The sequence below is a fragment of the Denticeps clupeoides genome, chromosome 17 (genome assembly GCF_900700375.1).
Source record: "Denticeps clupeoides chromosome 17, fDenClu1.1, whole genome shotgun sequence".
NCBI lineage: Eukaryota > Metazoa > Chordata > Actinopteri > Clupeiformes > Denticipitidae > Denticeps > Denticeps clupeoides.
In genome coordinates, this window is record NC_041723.1 from 20,213,580 (window position 1) to 20,234,830 (window position 21,251).

Sequence of the window (21,251 nt, forward strand, 5' to 3'; positions counted from 1 at the left end):
TGCGGTCCAGCACAGTCCCTCAACCACAAATGCTTCCCACTGTCCCTAAATGGTTTTATAATTAACTGGTGTCACCACAAACTGCTTGATAAAGGCCAGAATTGTGGAATGGCTCAGTCGTGAAGGTCACGAATGGGGGTGGAATCAGGGTACATCATTTCAGCATTAAACAAATCATCTCAGTTGTGTGGCTGGGGACTTTAACCAATGAGGGAATTATTTCTTACCTCCTTAACCATGAAGACGTTTTACTTCCATGGTTCCTCTACCATGTGACACAGTTCCCACTAGGAAACCGGCTCGTGTTTTGGAGGAGAACCACTGTTGTTGAATGTAATGATGAACAGGTAACTCTCTGGGTTTTTGATTGAGTGTGGAGGAAAAAGCACAGATGCCTTTTAAAACTACACTTGCTTGAACAAGGTGATTCTGAATAAAACACAATTTTTTAATCAAGACTCAATAAAATGCTCAGATGTGTCAACATCTGCTGGTTGTCTAGACCACACAAGCGCATATTCACGGCGCATCAGTTCTTCCACATTTTGTTATGTTGCAGGTTTATTCCAAAAACAGATTCATTTTTCTACTCACAGCAGTTTACTTGAGGTTTTGGCAAATTTATTAAAAATGAAAAAAGAAAAAAAAAAAAAAACCACATGTATATAAGTATTCGCAGCTTTTGCTCAATACTCAGTGCACCTTTTTTGGCCCATTCATCTTTGCAGCACCTCTCAAGCTCCATCAGGTTGGCCTGGTTTCCTCCAAACGTGACGCCTGGCATTCACATCAAAGACTTCAATCTTTGTCTCATCAGACCAGAGAATTTTGGTTGTCGTGGTCTGAGAGTCCTTCAGGTGACTTTTGGCAAACTCCAGGTGGGCTTTTTACTAAGGAGTGGCTTCCATCTGGCCACTCTACCATACAGGCCTGATTGGTGGATTGCTGCAGAGATGGTTGTCCTCCTAGGTTCTCCTCTGTCCGCAAAGGACTGCTGGAGCTCTGACAGAGTGACCATTGGGTTCTTGGTCACCTTCTTAAGGTCCTTCTCCCCGATCACTCAGATTAGGTGGCCGATCACTTCTAGGAAGAGTCCTCCTTGTTTTAAATTTCTTTCACTTATGGATGATTAAGGTCACTGTGCACACTTGGACCCTCAAAGCAGCAGACATTTTTCTGGAACCTTCCCCAGATTTGTGCCTGGAGACAATCCTGTCTTGGAGGTCTACAGACAATTCCTTTGACTTCATGCTTGGTTTGTGCTCTGACGTGAACGATAAGCTGCGGGACCTTATACAGAAGGTGTGTTACCAGATCAGGTCCAAATCTGGACTCCAATTAAGCTGTAGAAACATCTCATGGGTGATCAGGGGTACTAGGAGGCATCTAAGCTTTATGGCGAAGGCTGTACATGTGATTTTTCTCAGTTAAATATTTTTGAAGTGATTATTGTGAACAGTTTATTTTACCACATTACTTATTTACTATACTCTATTAATATTACTACTATTAATTGTCACAAAGGACATATTGTAAACTGCATGTTGAATATATCTTGGCTTCACCATTTTCACTATTCACTGTGTCCAGATTCTTCCCGTTTTTAAACGGATCTCCTCTGCCAGCAGTACAATGAACAGTTTTGCCTTGACGGGTTTTTTATAGGTTTTACTGAGGTAAAACAGAGGCTTGTTTCTGGGTTTGCTTGAGAGCTTCAGTGTACGTGTCATGATCTTTTATCCATTAGAGTGACTGCAAATGTGAAAGCTGATTATTCAGTGCTAGGGCACCAGACACAGACAGGAGATATTCATTTCATTTTTAACACATCGCGGGTGGCAGATTGGATGCAGTGCACGGAATGAACATGTAGGTCTCTGTGTTTTCCAGTTCTGCTATAGATTTCATAGTTATTAGGGCAGACATTAACATGTACCTTCCATCCTGATGTCATGTGGTAGGAGTGTTTGGAAGGCCTTCAGCCAATCTAAATACATCAGAAATCCTCTGCAAGATGCACCATTTTCATTTGAGATATTTGACCTGAATCCCTTAAAGCTTTATAGCTATTAAATAGGATTTTATTGGTCCCTTGTTTTGTTTCATCTGAGAAATCCACTTATCAGGTTTGTGTGCAACCAAGTAATAAACGCTTTCTTTTTTTGCATTCTAGGCTGCCTTTAAGAGATTGTGACTTTAGTGTTGCCCGTCCTGATCGGTTGAAACAGCTGGCTAAAGGTCATTTGCAGTTGTGTGTCTATGGCTGTGATGTTACAACCATTCGCAACAGGTCCCTGGAAGATGAGGAGAAATCACTCACTCACTCACTCACTCACTTTCCATAACCACATAGTCCTACTCAATCATGGCTGCAGAAGCCCATCCCAGGACACAGGCAGGAGTTGCATTGATACAGTGCTGCACATAATCGATTATATCATAAAAAACATAATTTTCCCCGCTGAGCCCCACGGCTTTACAATTTCCTCCAATCGGCAGAAAAACGATCTGTGCTCAGTCCGCGCTCACCTGACGCCATGGACGTCTGAACCAGCCGTTTTAAAGTGTCCACACGTCCCATCAGGCTCACTTGAACTGGGAAGTTTAGTTTAATTCAGTGGAAATGTTTTTTTTTTTTTTATTCTGTAAAAAAGTCTGTTTTGAACTAAGAGGGTTGGATTTTTTTTACGCTCAGTATTGCTGTTCACTATATATATTTGAATAAAGGTTTTGACATGCAACTGTTTACCATCATTTTATTATTACTTGATAATGTTAATAGAAAGGTATTAATCAATTAAAAAATTATTGTTCTATAAATCAGGTCTACAGTTACATCAACTTTTTTACAATTACAAATGTTATTTAATTTAATCTTGACAATAGAGGCCTTGAGATGCTCTTTGTATTGTTCTCTTTCAAAGTGATAACCTGTAACCTTTTTCAAAAGGAAAAAAATCATCATGCATCGATATCGATGCACTGAAAATCATAATATCCATAATTATATTGTACACCAGTCCGTTGTTCTCCTCCCAGTTTCAGTCTAGACCAATTTAAGCCTGTGCATAGAGCCGACTGGAGGACCAGTGTCTGTTTTTCCTTTCATATACTGATGAAATCACAGGGATTTTAGTTTGACAATTTTTATATTACTTGGCCTGCCTGACAAAGTGCAATCCAGTCACATGACCAAAACACTTCACTCAACTCACCTATTTCTCACCTCTGTCACCACTATTTCTGTATGCCCCCTGATATATGCCTGTCTAGAACCAGCCCTGATCAGGATTAATGAAAAATAAAACTAAAGGACGCAATGGCCAAAACACAACAGAAAATACTCTGAATCGAGCCAGAAACCGAGGTCAAACAGAAGTTTCATATATTATTATAACTCTGAGGTGCCTGACGCAGGATGTGGCCTGGGTGATTGTAGTAATGCTAAACTCTCTGGTTCCTATATAATCTACATAATTAAATGAATCTTGATGTTAAATACAAAATGTCCATTTATTCCAATCCAGCACATGGCAGATATCACCAGTTAGTTCAGCAGTAGGCAGCACAGCAAACAGTCCTGAGCAGTCCCATAAGCGCAGGTGTAGCGTTTGTGTCAAACACCTACCAACATCATAGTTCACCACCTTTATACCTGAACAGATGTTGATATATTAATGAATAAAAGTTGAAATGCCACCCAGATGAAATAAGATTCGTAGATAAGATTACAAGATACAAATGCTTGTTATTTGTCATTTGAGCACATGATTACTAAATAAAAAGGACATGTTGATGTCATTCTTTAATTCAGCATTACTGAACAGCAAGATGCTGTGAATAATTACCTCACTGTTTCAGGCACCTAGTTCTCCAAATGACATTTCCCAGAGTCACCTTCCCATTGGGTCACAGCATGAGCTCACTGTCAATATTACTGAGTTGGAGTGACTGTACATTTCATTTCCCAGGTGAGTAGCAGGATGCACTACTTCACATGCATCAGTGACTCTCTGCAAAACACATTTATTTAGCCTCACTTCAGGTGAAGCTCTTTATGGAGATTGTGGTTTTCCCCCTGCTCCAAGATGGCTGTTTAAAAGCCAGTCAGGTGTCCCGTGTTCCACATACAAGGCCTATGAACCGAGGAGGAGCCAGATAGAGTGGTAGAGCGCATGCTTCGCATGTGTTTCATTTGTGACTTCTGGGGCAGCGGTGGCCTAGCGGTTAAGGAAGCGGCTCCATAATCAGAAGGTTGCCGGTTCGAATCCCGATCCGCCAAGGTGCCACTGAGGTGCCACTGAGCAAAGCACCGTCCCCTGTCATGGCTGCCCACTGCTCACTCAGGGTGATGGGTTAAAATCAGAAGACACATTTCATGATTTGCACTGTGTGCTGTGCTGTGTATCAATTTACTTGCACTTTTTTTTTCACCCACAGCCAGGTCCAGGTGTCAGGGGTCATAATGGAGTCATAATTCTAGTCTTCCATTATTTAAATGATATGTACATATCTGCACTTAGAGATTTACGTGATGAAAATATTCTGCTAGTTTCCTTTTGTTTGTATCTACTATAGATATGTGGAGGACTTCATCCTCTTAAACCAAAGGTGTGTTGCTTGGCAATAAAAAATACTGGTGATGAACCTTCTACAGCTTGTAACAGAACAATAATGATGATGCCAATTCCCTGATATCCTGTTAAAGGTTTTAGACAATTGAAAAACTGTCCTCATTCATTTTATTTGCAAAGTTAACTGGATTTAGAAGGGTATTTAACAGTTGTCTAGAATTTAAAATAATTGGCTTCACTCTGGAAATTCTGAAATCTGCTTTATCAAAATGTATGGTGCTGACGTTGAGCCCTTTGAGCCGTAATCAAAACCGCAATCTAAAGATGTCTAGTGGTACCCCTACAATCCTTCTCAAAGGCACGTAAAACCCACCTTCAAGTGGTGAACCGGGTATTCTGTTATATCATGCTTTTGTGTACGTGATTTCATGTGAAGTCCTGGTAAATACCTACAAACGTTGCTGCTCGGCTGAGCTCATTACGTAACAGAATAGTGAGAGAGCCAGATGAGGATTGGGTCTTCCTAGTCTGGTCTCACTGGAACGGCAACGAGCACATTTAACATAGCGTTTTTGGTTTGGTAAAGGAAAGCACAGAATTATCTATGACCTCTGCCACATTAATACCTAGGGCTTAGCGGGCATAATGAAATGCCCTGTATGCTCATAAAGTGGCACCTGGAAGCATTCCAGGCTCAGGTAAACTGGAAAGGGGATGTCATGGGATCAGGTGGTGACATGCAGGTCATGCATCAAGTTTAATGTATTAATGCTGTCAGTGGATGGTGTTCATCATTAGGATTGTGCTCTGTTGGCAGTCCACTGGATGATAAGCCAGGGCGAGGAAGGAGCTTTTCTAAAGGGGTGTGTGTGTGTGTGTGAGAGAGAGAGAGAGAGACAGAGTAGATTAAGTCAAGTCAGCTCTTTTCTTCCCTCTCAGTTATATTTCATCTCAAAGTGACCACATTTTTAGTAAATCTGCATATAGCTCCTCCTTTCTTCACCTCTCTTGTGGCTCTTCTGGTTGGTAGGCTTGTAGTTCAGCTCTTTGTTCTCCTTCACCTCTGCTTCACACCTTTCTCCCCACATTTCTGTCAAAAACAGCCACTTTACTCCAGGCCACCAATCACAGTGAGGAGACGGAGGAGTCCATAGATGGGCTGATTAGCTACAATTCTGCATGGAACACACACAGGGAGGGAGGGACAGTCACTAAATTCATTATGGAACATCATACCTGTAATTGTTACTGGCTGGGGTTGATCCCAAAACCAGAGTTTTAAGGAGCTGAGGTTCCTTGCAGTCTCTTATATGAGAGAGTTTGGCTGACAGATGAAGTTGGGCGTGAGTAGAAATGGTTGGAAGAGAGAGAGAGAGAGAGTGTGTGTTGATGCTGGAGGAGTGTGAGGCTCATTCACTTTTAATGGGGTTGTGATTACCAGCCTTGCCCCAGAGATGCAGAGTCAAGTGCATCAAAAGTGTTTCTGAATCTTGTTCCTTGAGACACGCTGCAATCTGGGATTGTGCCCGTACGGGGGCTTAGAAGGTGTACTCAATGGTATGGGGGGAAAAGAAAGAAAGTGGATCAATGGTGTAGATAGTGACAGTAGTGCTGATGGTAACAAAAACCCTTCCGTGGTTTAACTCTATAACTCTTATAACATTCACTTCCTTTTGGGCTGATTTTGCCATGGTAGCTAACATAAGAGAGAGAAATGCAGTGACATTTGTGATTGCAGCTAATATTCATATTTAAATAGTGCAAACAAATAAAATTGAAATCCCCTAATTCTGGCGAATACTAGTGCAACTAAATCTCACTATTATTTCAACATGTTCAGTAGCCTGCATATCACTGCATTCGCACGTGACTGATCAGAACCGGGGAACCGTGTGACTTGAAACACTACAAATTGGGCTAAAATTGAAATCGTGATTTAAATGTAAACATATTTGTCTACTCCTGTGTTGATAAGAGTATTAAAAAACGGATGTTTAGGTGCGAGTTAACAATGTCAAACATGAGATTAATCACGATAAAAGACAGAAAGCCTATTTATTAATGCTGTCAATCAATTAAAAATATTCTGTAAACTAACACTTGCTATAATGCATATTTAAAGTAATTATAAATTTTTTAAAAAGCACTCTGCTGACATTTTATTATAAATTCTACTTAAGGGCTGAATGGTGCTGTGACCAAAAACGCCATGAACTGCATGCATTTAACTATCTTCACACCTGATTCACACTCAAAAAAAGACATGTCCAGACACAGGTGCATTGCAGACACAGCACAAGTGCGTTGCTCCTGCGTTTGTGCGTCTCAGCAGCACGTGACACCATCTAAAAATAAAGATTTGACATTTGAATCAGCCATAAAACTCCTTCACAGTCTGTCTCCATCCCTATGTAGGCGTTATTTCTGGGTGGGATCATTTTAGTATCTGTGTCATAGACCTACACAGGAAGTAAACAAAATGCAGTTTCGTTATTTGCACTATGCTTGCTCACTCGTTTTCCATAACCGCTCAGTTCTACTCAAGGTCATGGCTGCCCATCCCAAGACACCCACCAACACACATTTTTTTTTTTTTTTTTTTCATGGGCCTTTTATTTCATTTCAACAGTTTTAATTCCAAAACATCCTTTTTCAAGAATCAGCCTATTTATTTCATAATGCGACTTTTCAGCAGAAGGTTCCCATCACACTCTCTATTTATATATAGCATCTCAATTCCACGTACCAAACATTACTGGTTTATATGTAAGATAAAAGGAATAAAAAGAACCACAGGAGCTCGGGCCGATCTGCTGGGTTCCACTGCTTGGTGAAGAGTCAGTCTCCATCAGGACCAGGGCAGATGATGAGTAACTCAGAAACTGACTTTCCTCCTGCAGCCATGACTTTCACAAACATTATTACACGTCTAACTTTATTCCCATGCCTACTGCATAGGAGAAAGCATTGCAGCAGAAGACATAAATCAATACATCATGTGCTATTGCTTATGTCTGAGCAAAGGAGCAGCCAATCACACAACTAGTGCTGCCCTGTCTCTTGACTGACAAAGTTATTCTGTTGAAAAGTCGAATAATGGGGGGGAAAAAAAAAAAAAAAAAAAAAAAAAGCAGTCGGGAAAAATGGCATTTTGTAATAAAAGGGGGAAAAAAGGACGGTATGGAATAAAAGACCTGAATGTTGCTGGGTCAAAATAAAATGACTATGAAATAATATTTAACAATAAGAAGTATATTTATATAGAAGTATGCAATATATTTTATGCAGTATATCAAAATGTGTTCAATTATTTCACAGTTTTATGTTGATTATTTTTATATCATTCTCTTATTTGTTTATTTGATTTGTCATAGTTATTTATTTAATGTTGAACTCATTGAGTTCCATACTAATCAATCAATTGCATTAAATTAACATGTTAAATATTTACAATTATAATTACCTGTAGCGATTACCATGTTTTTAACCAGAATTTTTATATTTAATATTAAGTTTACATTATTTAAATTCTGTTATGGTCTTCAATATATTGTATAGAAATCTATTGTAAGAGGGCAGGGCTGGGTAGGAGTTTCAAAATGAAGAAATGAGTGAAGTAACAAACACTGCATGCTGTGATAACTGCAGTGAATTAATGCTCTTTTCAATGCTGTAATTCTTCTGCTTGGCTGTGGGCTCCACAACCATATGGCGACATTTCCATTTGCCTGTATACATAGATTATAAGCAAGTGTACATGTGCAGGGTGGGTAGATATACACATATTGCACATAAGATGGAGATGGTGTACTGGATGTGTGTAGTCAGCCGTAGTCTGACAGCGGTTGTCAGGAAAGACCTTTTGAACCTCTCCGTCCCACATCGTGGGTGCAGCAGCCTGCCACTGAAGAAGCTGCTCAGTGCTGTCAGGGCCTCCTGCATGGGGTGGGAGATGTTGTCCAACAGGTTAACAGCTTAGCCACCATTCTCCTGTCACTCACCACCTCCACTGGGTCCAGAGGGCATCCCAGAACAGAGCTGGCCCTCCGGATCAACCTGTTCAGTCTCTTCCTGACCCCAGCAGACCACACCATAAAAGATAGCTGAGGCCACCGAGTCATAAAAGGTCTTCACCCCAAAAGACCTGAGCCTCCCCAGCAGTAACAGCCTGCTTTGCCCTTTTCTGTAGAGCGCGTCAGAGTTGTGAGTCCAGTCCAGTTGATTTTTCACAGCCTCAGTGTCCATACCCTGGCTGTTCAGTGGGCTCAGTGGGTCCTTATCCGCTAGGCCACCACTGTCCAGTCATTGTGGTGTAAGAAATGAGAAGCCACTCTCTGAATCAGTTTGGGGTAAATAACTCATCCATGTAGTAACCAATTGGACGCTCTTACCTATTTACTTTTATAACTATATATTTTTTTTGGACAGGAAATGTATTGTCCCTTTTACAGAATTAAGAGATACAGATGATGTTCTTTGAGCATCAACACTAAATGATGGGGGCTGTTGTTTTGTCTACTTTCCTTGTTCTTTTGGTGCATCAGCTGTGCCTTATGCTTCACAGCAGCTGCTGTCCTGATATCGAGCTTCTGCACTGCTGAGTTGCTGCTGTTTGGTTACCTGGGAGCTTTGCTCATACCTCATCTAACTGGACACCTGGGACATCACAACATTTAACTGAATTGATTGGGCCATTGGACGGTTTAGCTGTGGGCTATAGACTTTATAGAGGCTGGACAGTCTTTGGAATGTTTCTGCAGACATTTCATCAGCATGTTAAATGGGTCAAAACTATAAGGTACCATCCTGTAGAAAAGAAGAAAACCCAGAGTTTGCACTTTTTTATGTTTATGGGACGAGGAGCCTGGCACTTTTCACAAAGCATTAGGTTGGAAGGGATTTTACAAAATAAAGTGCTTTGGGGGAATAGGCAGTTTTGTTCATGGTCTTGTAATCACGCTAACACTCAAAAGTCCAGCAAAATTCTTTTATTTTACATTTCCTTAAAAAAATGGAGAAACAGCAGCAAGCCGTAACACTGCAAGGCTTTTCAATAATGACGACCTCACACTGAGGCAGATGGGATCAATGAATAGACTCAGGAAGCAGAACTGTCCTATTAGTTCATTGCAACACCACACAAATCCTCCTTGTGGAAACATCAAGGGTTTCTTTTCAGTTGGCCTGGTCACGGTACCCCCTCGTCATCTGTCCCCAAGATGTTTTTGGTTGACTTGCATCTGCCAAAATTGACTTGCAGGTGCCAAAAGATGGACCTTCCACTCAAAGTTGGGGACATGACTTCTATAACAGCAGCAATATTTGAGATCATTTTCATTAAAAACAAAATATCAAAATGTTTGACAAGCAAAAACCCATTCTTTCATGCAGCACCTTCTCATTACACTTTTTAGTTTAGTCCAGACCTGGATGTGGGTCAATTTTTTATGTTTTCTATAAGATATGCAGTGCTACCAATTTTTTATATACCTCATCTTGCACTTGTCTGCCCACATTGGCACACCCATCCTTGGCCAGTTTGGCTCATTCCTCTTTAGCTTGCAGCAGCCTCTCTGGACCCAAGATGGTGTTTTTTGTACTTTTTTTTTTGTACTTTTAGCGCGCCATAAAAACACATGGACGTCTGAGAAAACGATCATCTACAATCAAAAAACTTCTCCAGCTTCGTCATCCTATTAAACCATCTGGAATAAACCTAGAGGATGACTTACGGAAAGAACTGGGCTCTCTCGGACTGCTGCACGGAGCAGCCCCCCAGGCACCGGTGCCCAAGTGGTGCATGGGGAACGGCCGGCTCTCCCGTCCATCTTACTGGACAATAAACAGAGATGTGGCTCGGCATCAGAGTTATTCAGCTGGATGCGTGCCGACAGGAATGCAGCGCCGGTGTAATTTGAAGACCTTTTAATTTCCCACCAGTTTATTCCGAACATTCATTCTCGGAATGTACATTCCATCCAGCGCCGTGTGCTGTCCGGAGTTATTAGTGATCTGCAGAATGTACGCCCTGATGGACTGTTGTCACTGTAGAGACCATACTCGCTAAATTCCATCAACATGTGGACTAAGGCGCTGGATCTAATCTACACGTACTGGCTGGAGCCCCGCCCCCATCTCGGACAATCAGAACACATCACTGTTATGCTAATTCCAGCATCGTCTGGCCAGCATTTCTGCTCTTCAAGACTGTGCACTGACTGTGTAAATGTTCAAGGAGGCTGCAACCAACGGCAACTACACCATCAACATCCACACACGACATCAGTCAACATCTACATCAGCAAACTCCAAGTCCATCACAACAAGACCAAACCAGAAGCTCTGGATGAGCTGCTCAAAGCTCGAGACTCCAATTTTAAGAAGGGTGACATGGCTAAGAACAGAGGGCAGAAAGTCCACTTCCAGGACAGTGGTCATGATTATCTAAATCTGGCAACTGGACTATTTTGGTTCCTTGTTTCTATGTTTCACCCTTCCATTCCAGATGTCTTTCTCAAGTCTGACTGACTGGTAGGAGTAGCAGTTACAAACCCTGTGGAATCCTGAAGGTGGTAATTGGTGGTCACTTTGACAAACCGTACAGTTGATGATTTGTCCAAGAAGAGATGTATAGATTTGCTCATTCCTAACTACATTGGACTGCATATACTACATTGCTCTCTTTGTGTCTGTGTGTTTTGTCCTTGGGGTAGACCAGTTTCTGTCTCAGTGTGTTTCCTGGAATGACAACACTTTTTCGGCGGTGCTCTTATTAGATCTTTTCCTAGAGTTCAGAAAAGCACAGCAAGGTTATCCACATGTTCTGAGTGACTCCATGTTATGTTTTATTCCTTCTCCTTTCCCTCTGTTCTGGTGAGAATCTTTTCTGCCCAGTGGTGTAAGGTATCATCCAGGTATCATCCACATACCTGAACAAGTGGCTGGGTGTGATCCCTGGGAAAAAGCTCAGGGCTCTGCTCTCTTCCATGTAGACTGGCCACAATGGGGGACACAGGTGAACCCATGGCACAAAGTTCTGTGAATTGTGATGAATGGTGTTTCCAACAGAGGAGGAAGGATGGTGGCTGGATGCTTGGAGATGTTGTATGAGACTGAAGTGAACCTTCTTACAGCAGGTCTGAGTGGTGGTCCTTCTTTGTGAATTGTCAGGAGTCCATAGATGCATGGTGAAGCTTTACCAGGGTACAGGCGGAAGTATAGGGGTCTGTCAATAAAAATAATCAATAACTTTGCAGCTGGACCAGACAACATCCCTGGAAGATGCTCAAGAGAATGTGCAGACCAGCTGGCAGATGTTCTCACAGACATCTCACAGAGTACCGCTGTCATTCCAACATGTATCTCAAGGCCACCACCTTCGTGCCCATGCCAAAAAAAGTCTTCAGTGTTGTGTCTCAATGACTACTGTCCTGTTACACTTACACCCATCATGATGAAGTGCTTTGAGAGGTTGGTCATGAAACATATGAAGACCCTGCTGGCTTCCACCCTGGACGCACTGCATTTTGCCTATCGTCCTAACCGCTCCAGGGACGATGCCATCGCCACCACCCTTCATGTGACCCTCACCCACCTGGACAATAAGGACTCATATGCACAAATGCTGTTCATAGAGTAGCTGAGCCTGCTGGGCCTGAACACCTCCCTCTGCAACTGGATCTTGGAGTTCCTGACTGAGAGACCAGCAGTGGCGGACCACACCATCCGGGATCCATGCTAGGCTAAAAGCTGAGCTCTTTGGAGCTAAGTGGACTGCCTAATACTACTTCTAACTTCCCAAGAAGAGATAAGACATGTGGCTGCATAATAGTATCGTGGACTCTGCTATCCTGCTGGACACGTTGACCTGCTTCTGCGGTGACAGAGATTAAGGCGCGCTGTGGTGGCCTGTGTGTCTACACACGTCTCTTCACTGTCCGGAGCTCGTAGAGGCTTTAGCAGTCAGATGTAGACCATTCTACATCCAGAGAGAGATCATTGCTGTGATCATCACTGCTGCATACATCCCACCTAGCCCTAGCAATAATGCTAAAGCTAGTGAAGTGAAAGTGAAGTGATTGTCACACGTGATACACAGCAACACAGTGCACACAGTGAAATTTGTCCTCTGCATTTAACCCATCACCCTGAGTGAGCAGTGGTGCACTTGGTGAACTCTACAACATCATCAGCAAGCTGCAGACAGTCTACCCGGACGGCTTCTTCATCATCGCGGAGACTTCAACAATGCAAACTTCAAATCAGAACATTCATTTTGCAACACGAGGGGACAGCATGTTAGACCATATTAACACAAACATCCATCATGCATACAAGGCCACACCCCTCCTTCACCTTGGACAATCGGACTACTTCTCCATACTTCTCATCCCAGCCTACAGACCCATCATCAAGCAGTTCAGACCAGCCATCAGACAGGTGAGAACGTGGCCCCAGCGGGTCATATCCGCCCTCCAGGACTCTTTTGACTGCACAGACTGGGAGATGTCAAAGATCCACAGTCTGCCTACAGAGAGGAGATGAAACATCTGGTGGATTGGTGCCGGAGCAACAACCTGACTCTCAATGTCTCCAAGACCAAAAAGAAACCAACTGTCCCTACACTCACTCTCTTTCTCTCTTTCTTCTCTCGCTGGCTTCAACCAGCCATCAGAGCAGGTGGCTTTCAGAAGGCCCGTGTCATTAGGCTTTCGGGACCGCTCGGTCACACACTACAGAACTGAAAGCGGATGCTCACCCTGCTAAGTTCAGTCATCTACAAATAAAGTAAAAAAAAAAGCCATGTCTTCCTACTCTCATGGAATGGACTGAATTATTTATATTTTCCTTATGAATCCTTAAGAATTACTGCAGCAGAATCACTGTTAAGGATCTGCACTGGACTAATTATTCCTAAAAATGATCATTAATTAACAATATCAATTAATTATCCTTTGCACTTGACCTTAAACAAAAACATGAAATGCTCTACTATTTACTCGAGTCCTTTTGCTGATTTCCTGTCCTGTTTTCATGCATCCGGAAAGTATTCTCAGCGCATCACTTTCTCCACATTTTATTATGTTACGACCATTTTAAAAACTGAGATCACATCTACATAAGTGTTCCAAAGTCTTTGCCATGAAGCTCAAAATTGAACTCAATTGAAGGCAGCCCGTCTGGAGTTCACCAAAAGCACCTGAAATTCTCTAGCCTGACGGGACAAAGATTGAACTCTTTGGTGTGAATGTCAGGGATCATGTTTGGAGGAAACCAGGCGGTGCTCATCACCAGGCCAATATCCCTACAGTGAAGCATGGTGGTGGAAGCATCATCTGCAGGAACTGGGAGACTAGTCAGGATAGAGGGAAAGATGACGGCAGCAACAGAGACATCCTGGATGAAAACCTGCTCCAGAGCGCTCTTCAACTCAGACTGGGGTGACTGTTTATCTTTCAGCAGGACAACGACCCTAAGAACACAGCCAAGATATCAAAGGAGTGGCTTCAGGAGAACTCAATGAATTGAGTGGCCCAGTCGGAGCCCAGACTTGAATCTGATTGAACATCTAATTTAAAATGGCTTCACCGACGCTTCCCATCCAACCTGATGGAGCTTGAGAGGTGCTGCAAATGAGGAATGGGCCAAACTGGCCAAGGACAGGTGTGCCAAACTTGTGGCATCATATTGATAAAGACTTGATGCCAAAGGTTGCGAATACTTATGTACATGTGGTTTCTCTTTTTTAATTTTAATACATTTGCCAAAACCTCAAGTAAACTTTTTTCATGTAGTCATAATAGGCTGTTGTGTGTCGAATTTTGAGGAAAAAAAATTGAAATAAGACTGTAACATAACAAAATGTGGCAGGGGATCCAGACCATCACGGGTTACAAAAAGTGTTTCTGGATATTCTGTAAAGTAGTAGGGCTTGTTCCCTGATTCCTCCTGCATGCATGCTGAAAAAGAATTCCCCATTGCTAAATGCCCACTGCTCTCTCACTTTCTCAGATGAGGCAAATTCATCCGAACACTTGCCACTGCCACAGGGTCCAGCTGCATCCTTGGGCGTCTCAGCCAGTCTGCCACCGATGGAAGAAGTCGTGGCTACAGATGTGGCTTGGCCAGGAGAACGCAACCGAGAGCAGGCTGTCTTCTCTTCCGTCCTCACTCTATTGGCCAGCACTGATGTAGAGCCCCAGACGTTGGTGGAGCTGACACCATCTTCTGACAGCAACAGTGACAATCAAACTAGTCAAAGGCCCTCGGAGGATCTAGCCAGAAACACAGACGCTTCATACACGGCCCTCAAGGGGGACAGTGTTTCTGTCACCAGCTCAGGTAACGTTGCAGGTTCATTCAGACATCAGACTTTCGTCCTCTTGCTTATTCATTGTCATTTTTTTCCAAGATGTCAAAAATTTTCATCATCCCATCTATGTAATGAACTATAACTTTTGTTGACCTTTTGCCTGGGCAACACAGTGTCATGGTGGTTTGCACCATGGCATCAAATCCAGGCTCCAAATGAGTTAGAATAGAGTTTTCACCCAGGTTGTATAGTCGTCTGGTAAAAGAATCCAAGTCAAACCACTTTTATAGTCACATCAGTTGTCCTAATACACAGGTAGAGTATGTGATATTTATCTATTTATATAAGTAAACCATGAACAAAATAAACATACAGATTAAATAATGAGTCGAAATGTGCAGATTGCAAATAACAATATGTGTCAGTGAAGCAACACATGGTGCACATAATGAAATGTGTCCTCTGCATTTAACCAATCACCCTTGGTGAGCATTGGGCAGCCATGAAAGGTTGTTGGGGCGGTACCTTGATAAAGGGGACCTTGGTGGTTTGGGATATGAACCCGCAACCCTTTGATTACGAGTCCACTTCCTTACCCCCTAGGCCACCACTGTATTAGCCTGTGGCTTTGTGGTCTTTTGGCTCAGAGGGCAAATATGTTACCTGCTAGGCTACTACCAACCCCAAATCTAATCTTTATATTTATTTTTTATCCATTCACTCATGTATGCTGTTGATCACAAGAGTAGATTATTCCTGAAGGACAGGGAACAATCTCTGACTGTATGGACTCTAAAAACGGTCTCATCAGCCAACATTTCTCTGTTGATTCGAGAAATATCATTGTGTCCAGAGCAGCGTTGTCAGATTAGAGCATTAATTACGTTTGTATATGCAAAGTTTAAAAATAGCATGACTGACAGTTCTCACATACACTGCTTTGTAATGATATAAACTCCCTCCTGTAACATCCTCCTTTTCTGTGTTTGTGGGTGTGGTGTCTATGTAACACTAATTGGACATTGTCCTTTTTTTTATGTAGATTTAGGAGTTCCGTCTGGTCACATTGTAGAGGAACCGGTCAGTGGTGTCCCTCAAAATCCTGACCTGCCCACAGCCTTGTCCTCCCTCGTTGAGCAGGACATGGATCCCTCTCTTCAGAAAAGTGTGGTGGACTCCCTCACTCCAGACCCTCAAAATAACTCTGCCATGCCTGACAGAGCTAATATAATTTCCTCCACCACCCCTGCATCTGAAACCAGCCCCAACACTGTGACCAGTGACAGTCTCCAGCTCACCACCGTAACCACCACTACCGTAACACCCCTGACAGTGACTACAACAACCGTCACTTTCACAGAAACGTCCATAAGAACAATAGAACCTTTGCCCTCAACAAAGCAAGCAACAAAGACAACACAGACACCAACTGTCCCCACAACCAAGCCACCATCATCAACATCCACCTCAGCTTCGACCACTGCCTCTACCACAACACCTGATCCAACCACGACTACAACAGCCCCCACTCAACCAACCCATGGACCTACCTCTAGAGCCACCAACACTGAAGTCAGCACCGTTACCTCAGCCACTGTACAAATGCCATGCAACGTCACAGAGAGGATGCTGATTAAAACAGGTATGGAGAAGCGTCTGCTTTCTGCACAGTGCAGTGCTGGTAAAATCTACTTACTTTCAGAAGCCAAAGAAAAAATGGAATACTGATTTAAACAGGTTATGTAATTCTTCTCAGCAGGTTTTAAACCAAGTCTAATATGCCCGACCTTGTCTTCTCCAACTCTTTAGTTTTGTCCATTCAAATGAAGAGAAACAAGCTGGAGCGCCTGATGAAACTCAACCTGTCCAGAGGACTCTCTCAAGCGCTGCAGAGGGCTTTCAATGACAGTACCATCCATGCACAGGTTAGCATGTGTTCAGGTTTGGCTGGGAAAGTCTGCAGTGGTGCAGGGACACCTAATAAGTTGGCTTTAGTTTTAAAAAAAATAGTACTATTGCCAGGAGTCACTGTGATGATATTCTTCTACTGACTACTGTTAGAGGTGGTCAGCAGGGGACTGTGCAGTAGTTGCAGACCCTACCTCTGGTCTGATTCTGCTGAAACAGCAGTTTTTTTAGACATGAAGAATCATTATTTAAACTTCAATATTTTGGTAAAATGAGCACATTTGGTAAACAGATGCCCACAGGGACGATGGATCGGAAGCAGAAGAACCTGAAGTCAGGGTTGTGTATAAAGATGTTTCATCTCAAGCCGTTCCTGTTTCTGATTTACTGACAGATTGCCCCCAACCCCAGTCCTTCACCCTGACTACTTCTGTCTGACTCTTCTCCAGCCTGCTGCGTTCAACTACAGCTATGCGGTGGTAGACCCAGTCTCTCCCAAGCTCCGCTGTTCACTCTCTGTGACTCTACAGCAACTCGTGCCCCTAGATCAAGGCTCTGATATTAGCATTCTTGCAAACTTTTCCATTTCCCCCCTAGGTGGAGAGAGACGTGTGCAACCCCTCAAACGTGACGCTAGGGTACTACGTAGCAGCTGGGAAGACTGTGTACATGACCTCCGTGGTTTTGGAGGCACTGAACGCCTATGGATTAGACAAATTGCTATCGGATTTCCGGCAATATGTTCCCGAGGTGGAGGCTGTACCCATTCCTGTAGCTCCCTGGATGGAAAGCTTGGGTATCCACCTGCAGCTGAAGACTGGTAAAGGTTCTTCAGTGCCCAAATACAGTTTGAAAATTGTGATGCAATCAAATGTGTTATTTTTTTTCAAATAAGAGGCATTTTGTCTTTGTATTAGTTCTCAGGTTTGTTAGTCCAACAGACAACATTATGTCCTGTGGCTTCAGACAAATGATGGAGCAACGTTTGGAGAATGTGTTCATTGAAGCCCAAGAGAAAGTGGAGAACACCTACGGCACACTCACTGTGGAGGTAAAAATAAAATGAACCTTTTAAGCACTTAATCATGTAATTACGAATCTTGCCATTAGTTGTCAAGATAAGAAATGAAGGTCTTTTGAAAAGTCATGCCAACTTCTTGTCTTACCACTTCAGATACTCAACACATACCAGGTATTGGGTACTCCTAGCGTTTCCATCGTCTATGTGGTCCGTAATGGAAGCTCGGTTCTTAATGGAACAATTTCTAGTATGCTCCTGAACCAGCTGAGCGCTGAGCTTGTGGGCTACTTCCTGTATTTTCCTCCTCTCATCATTGCTGAGCGTAAGTTTGCTTTACGTACTTTTTTTTGGTTCTTACTGACATTAGGTATTAATAATTGTTCCATTTTACATAAATCGTAGTAGTGCACATATTGTGTTATGATGCAATATAATAACAGTGCCATAGTTATGTGTAGCATAATGTTTTGTTGTACCTCATGGATTTTTCAGATTCATCTTAAACAATTCAATTTCAGCTCTACTGGCAGAAATATCAGCCCATAGACTTGCCTCAGTTGATAGCATGTCATACTGTATGAGCTCAGTCATGACCACACTCTTTGGCAGACTGTTAAATATCCCATTTATTTCATATCAAATTGTGAGAATGTGGCTGGAATAAAGCTTTGATGCAAGCGGAGGATGGCAATATTTTTGTTTCATTGAGATGATGAAACAAATGAAAGTGAATATGTCAAATGAAAGTGAATCTGATGTTTGTTGGCTCAAAAAATCCAAGGCCAGCCCATTTTCCACTGCAGCAGAGCTCCACGAGACCTGGTCACCTGAAGTCCTGTGTCAACCAGAACAGTTTCGTCATATTCTGTCTGGAAATGGCCTCCATGGTTGAATCAGTGGCCAGAAACCAGCACTAAACAAAAGACAATTGAAAAACCATTTGCCAAGGCCCACAGCCTGCTAAATGGATGAACGCTGGAAAAGTGGCAGAAGGTGGATTTTTCAGATTAATCTTCTGTTGAATTACACCACAGTCGCCACAAAAATATTGCAGGAGGCCTACTGGAGCCCGCATGGATCCGAGATTCACCCAGAAAACAGTGAAGTTTGGTGGTGGAAAAATCATGGTCTGGGGTTACATCCAGTATGGGGGTGTGCGAGAGATCTGCAGGGTGGAAGGCAACATCAATAGTCTGAAATACCAAGAAATCTTATCTACCTTTTATATTCCCAACCATAAGAGGCCAAATTCTGCAGCAGGATGGTGCTCCATCACATACTTCCATCTCCACATCAAAGAAGATCAAGGTGAAGAAGATCAAGGTGCTCCAGGATTGGCCAGCCCAGTCACCAGACATGAACATCATTGAGCATGTGTGGGGTAGGATGAAAGAGGAAGCGTGGAAGAAAGAATACTGATGAACTCTGGGAGGCATGCAAGACTGCTTTCTTTGTTCCTGATGACTTCTTCAATAAATTGTATGAATCCTTGCCAAAACGCATGGCTACAGTCCTTCACGCTCATGGAAGTCATACAAGATATTAAATTTGGATCTCACAGCACCACTACTTCATTTTCTGTCATACTTTTGTGTTTGCAGTAAATTTGTTCAATTTCTGTATAGGTGACAACTTTTGTCTTGCCAAAATGTGACCTTTCTGTCTTGATTAAATGATAAATCTTTTTTCAGTGAAACTAATTTATTTCAATGCATTAAACATCATTTGTAGGGTTTTAGCTTTAATATGAACTATTTTTAACGGCAATTGTTTAATTAAAAGTCAGGTTAATAGCAGGTGTTTCTACAGCGACAAGACCTTTGTCAGGGACTGTAGCTAAAGAATAAAAGTAACATTTTGAGATTTTGAGACAATGTTGAGACAAATCTGTTTTGTAGGAATGTGGAAAAAGTCATTGAAATGGTTCTCAAAAGTTCAATCTCACCACTTTTTTTTGTCAGCACTTGAGTACCACAACCTCAACACATCTGTAGCAACCAGAGACTACTGGGTAATTACAGGTAAGTAAGCTGCTGAATGATATTATATATTCCATGCACACATTTCCCCTACCATGTAAAATGTATTGATATATAATTCAGCAGCCCTTGACAACTCCTTCAGAGAGATCACATCATATCAGGGTCTGGAGTGGGAGTGTCTGTCAAGGTGGCTTGTACATGGCTTGTAGGTCCCTCCTTTTAGATCACTGTTACAGTGAAAAGGGAAAAGCAACGACTGTTGCAGTTTTTGTAACTTAAGATGGATATCCAGGGTTCCTATTTGGTCCCTCACACTCTGCCCCCCACCACCATTGCTGTGACACTTGTCTTCATTGCAGTCTTCTTCCTCCTTTTTGCTCTTTAGTAATTCAGGATGTTGACAGCTCATCTCTGGAGGCAAGTTATCAGAGCTTTTCCAGTTTAATGGAGCAGCGATTGGCTGAGTTATTCCTGGTCGCCAGCCGCCACGGCCTGCGTTACCGGAGAGCCACAACTGTGGGAGGATACACTGTGCAGGTAGAGTATTCATACAGCCTCATCACATTCAAATCATATGACATAAATGAACATATTCTGCTAGTAGCACAAACATCTCAACAACATAAATTCCACCATGTTGTATAGTTTTCAGTATTATCGAAATATAACAATACATTTATGCAATATTGAAAATCTAGAGTTAAGGCACATAAAGGGTTGCATGCAAGTTGAGATCTTCCAAATTGCTGAAAAGTTGGGGCGTTCTTTAAATCTCAATAAAATACAAAATACACAAGCCAATATTTTATTCACAACAGAATACATATAACACAACAAATGTTGTGTTACAGTTTTATGCACTGTATTACAAATTTGCTACAGGTCTCAAAAGTTAGGGCCAGTGACATGTTTACCATGGTATAGCATCTCCTCTTCTAATTCATTTTTGGAGTTTTGGTGTTGGAATTGGTCCCATTCTGGTCCCAAGACAACCAGAGTTTGTGGTTGTCTTTCACATATTGTTTGTTTAATGATGTGCTAAATGTTCTATATTGGTGACATATCTAGACTGCAGGCAGGATCATCTAGCACCAGGACTCTTCTCTGATGAAGTCATGCTGCTGTAAAAACTGTAGGATGTGGTTTTGCATTGTCCTACTGAAATACACAAGGTCTTCCCCAAAATAGACATCATCTGGAGGGGAGCATATGTTGCTCTAAAACCCTTTTATATTCTTTTCAGCATTCATGGTTCCTCCCAAAACATGCAAGCTACTCATACCCATAAAATCCAAAATAATGCATTTCAAGTTATAAATTCATTTGCATTTTCATGAATGAAATAAGTAACCTCTGTCAGACTCTGTTTAGTACCAAGTACTAAAGCACGTTGTGCAAAGGGATCAAAGATGAAAAATGCAAATTCATTTATGAAATTTAATATAACTATTTTG

At 42.3% G+C, this 21,251-nt stretch overlaps 1 protein-coding gene across 2 annotated transcripts in view; it reads left to right on the top strand.

Annotated features, from left to right (window-relative positions):
- kiaa1549la (KIAA1549-like a) overlaps window positions 1–21,251 on the top strand; it is a 50,519-nt gene that overhangs the window by 1,320 nt on the left and 27,948 nt on the right. For both annotated transcript variants that reach the window (XM_028957319.1, XM_028957320.1), the window contains exons 2-9: window positions 14,586–14,915; window positions 15,929–16,528; window positions 16,696–16,811; window positions 17,392–17,614; window positions 17,712–17,845; window positions 17,969–18,137; window positions 19,777–19,836; window positions 20,183–20,334. In XM_028957319.1, coding sequence (XP_028813152.1) covers window positions 14,586–14,915; window positions 15,929–16,528; window positions 16,696–16,811; window positions 17,392–17,614; window positions 17,712–17,845; window positions 17,969–18,137; window positions 19,777–19,836; window positions 20,183–20,334 — 1,784 coding nt within the window. The remainder of the gene's footprint in view (window positions 1–14,585; window positions 14,916–15,928; window positions 16,529–16,695; window positions 16,812–17,391; window positions 17,615–17,711; window positions 17,846–17,968; window positions 18,138–19,776; window positions 19,837–20,182; window positions 20,335–21,251) is intronic.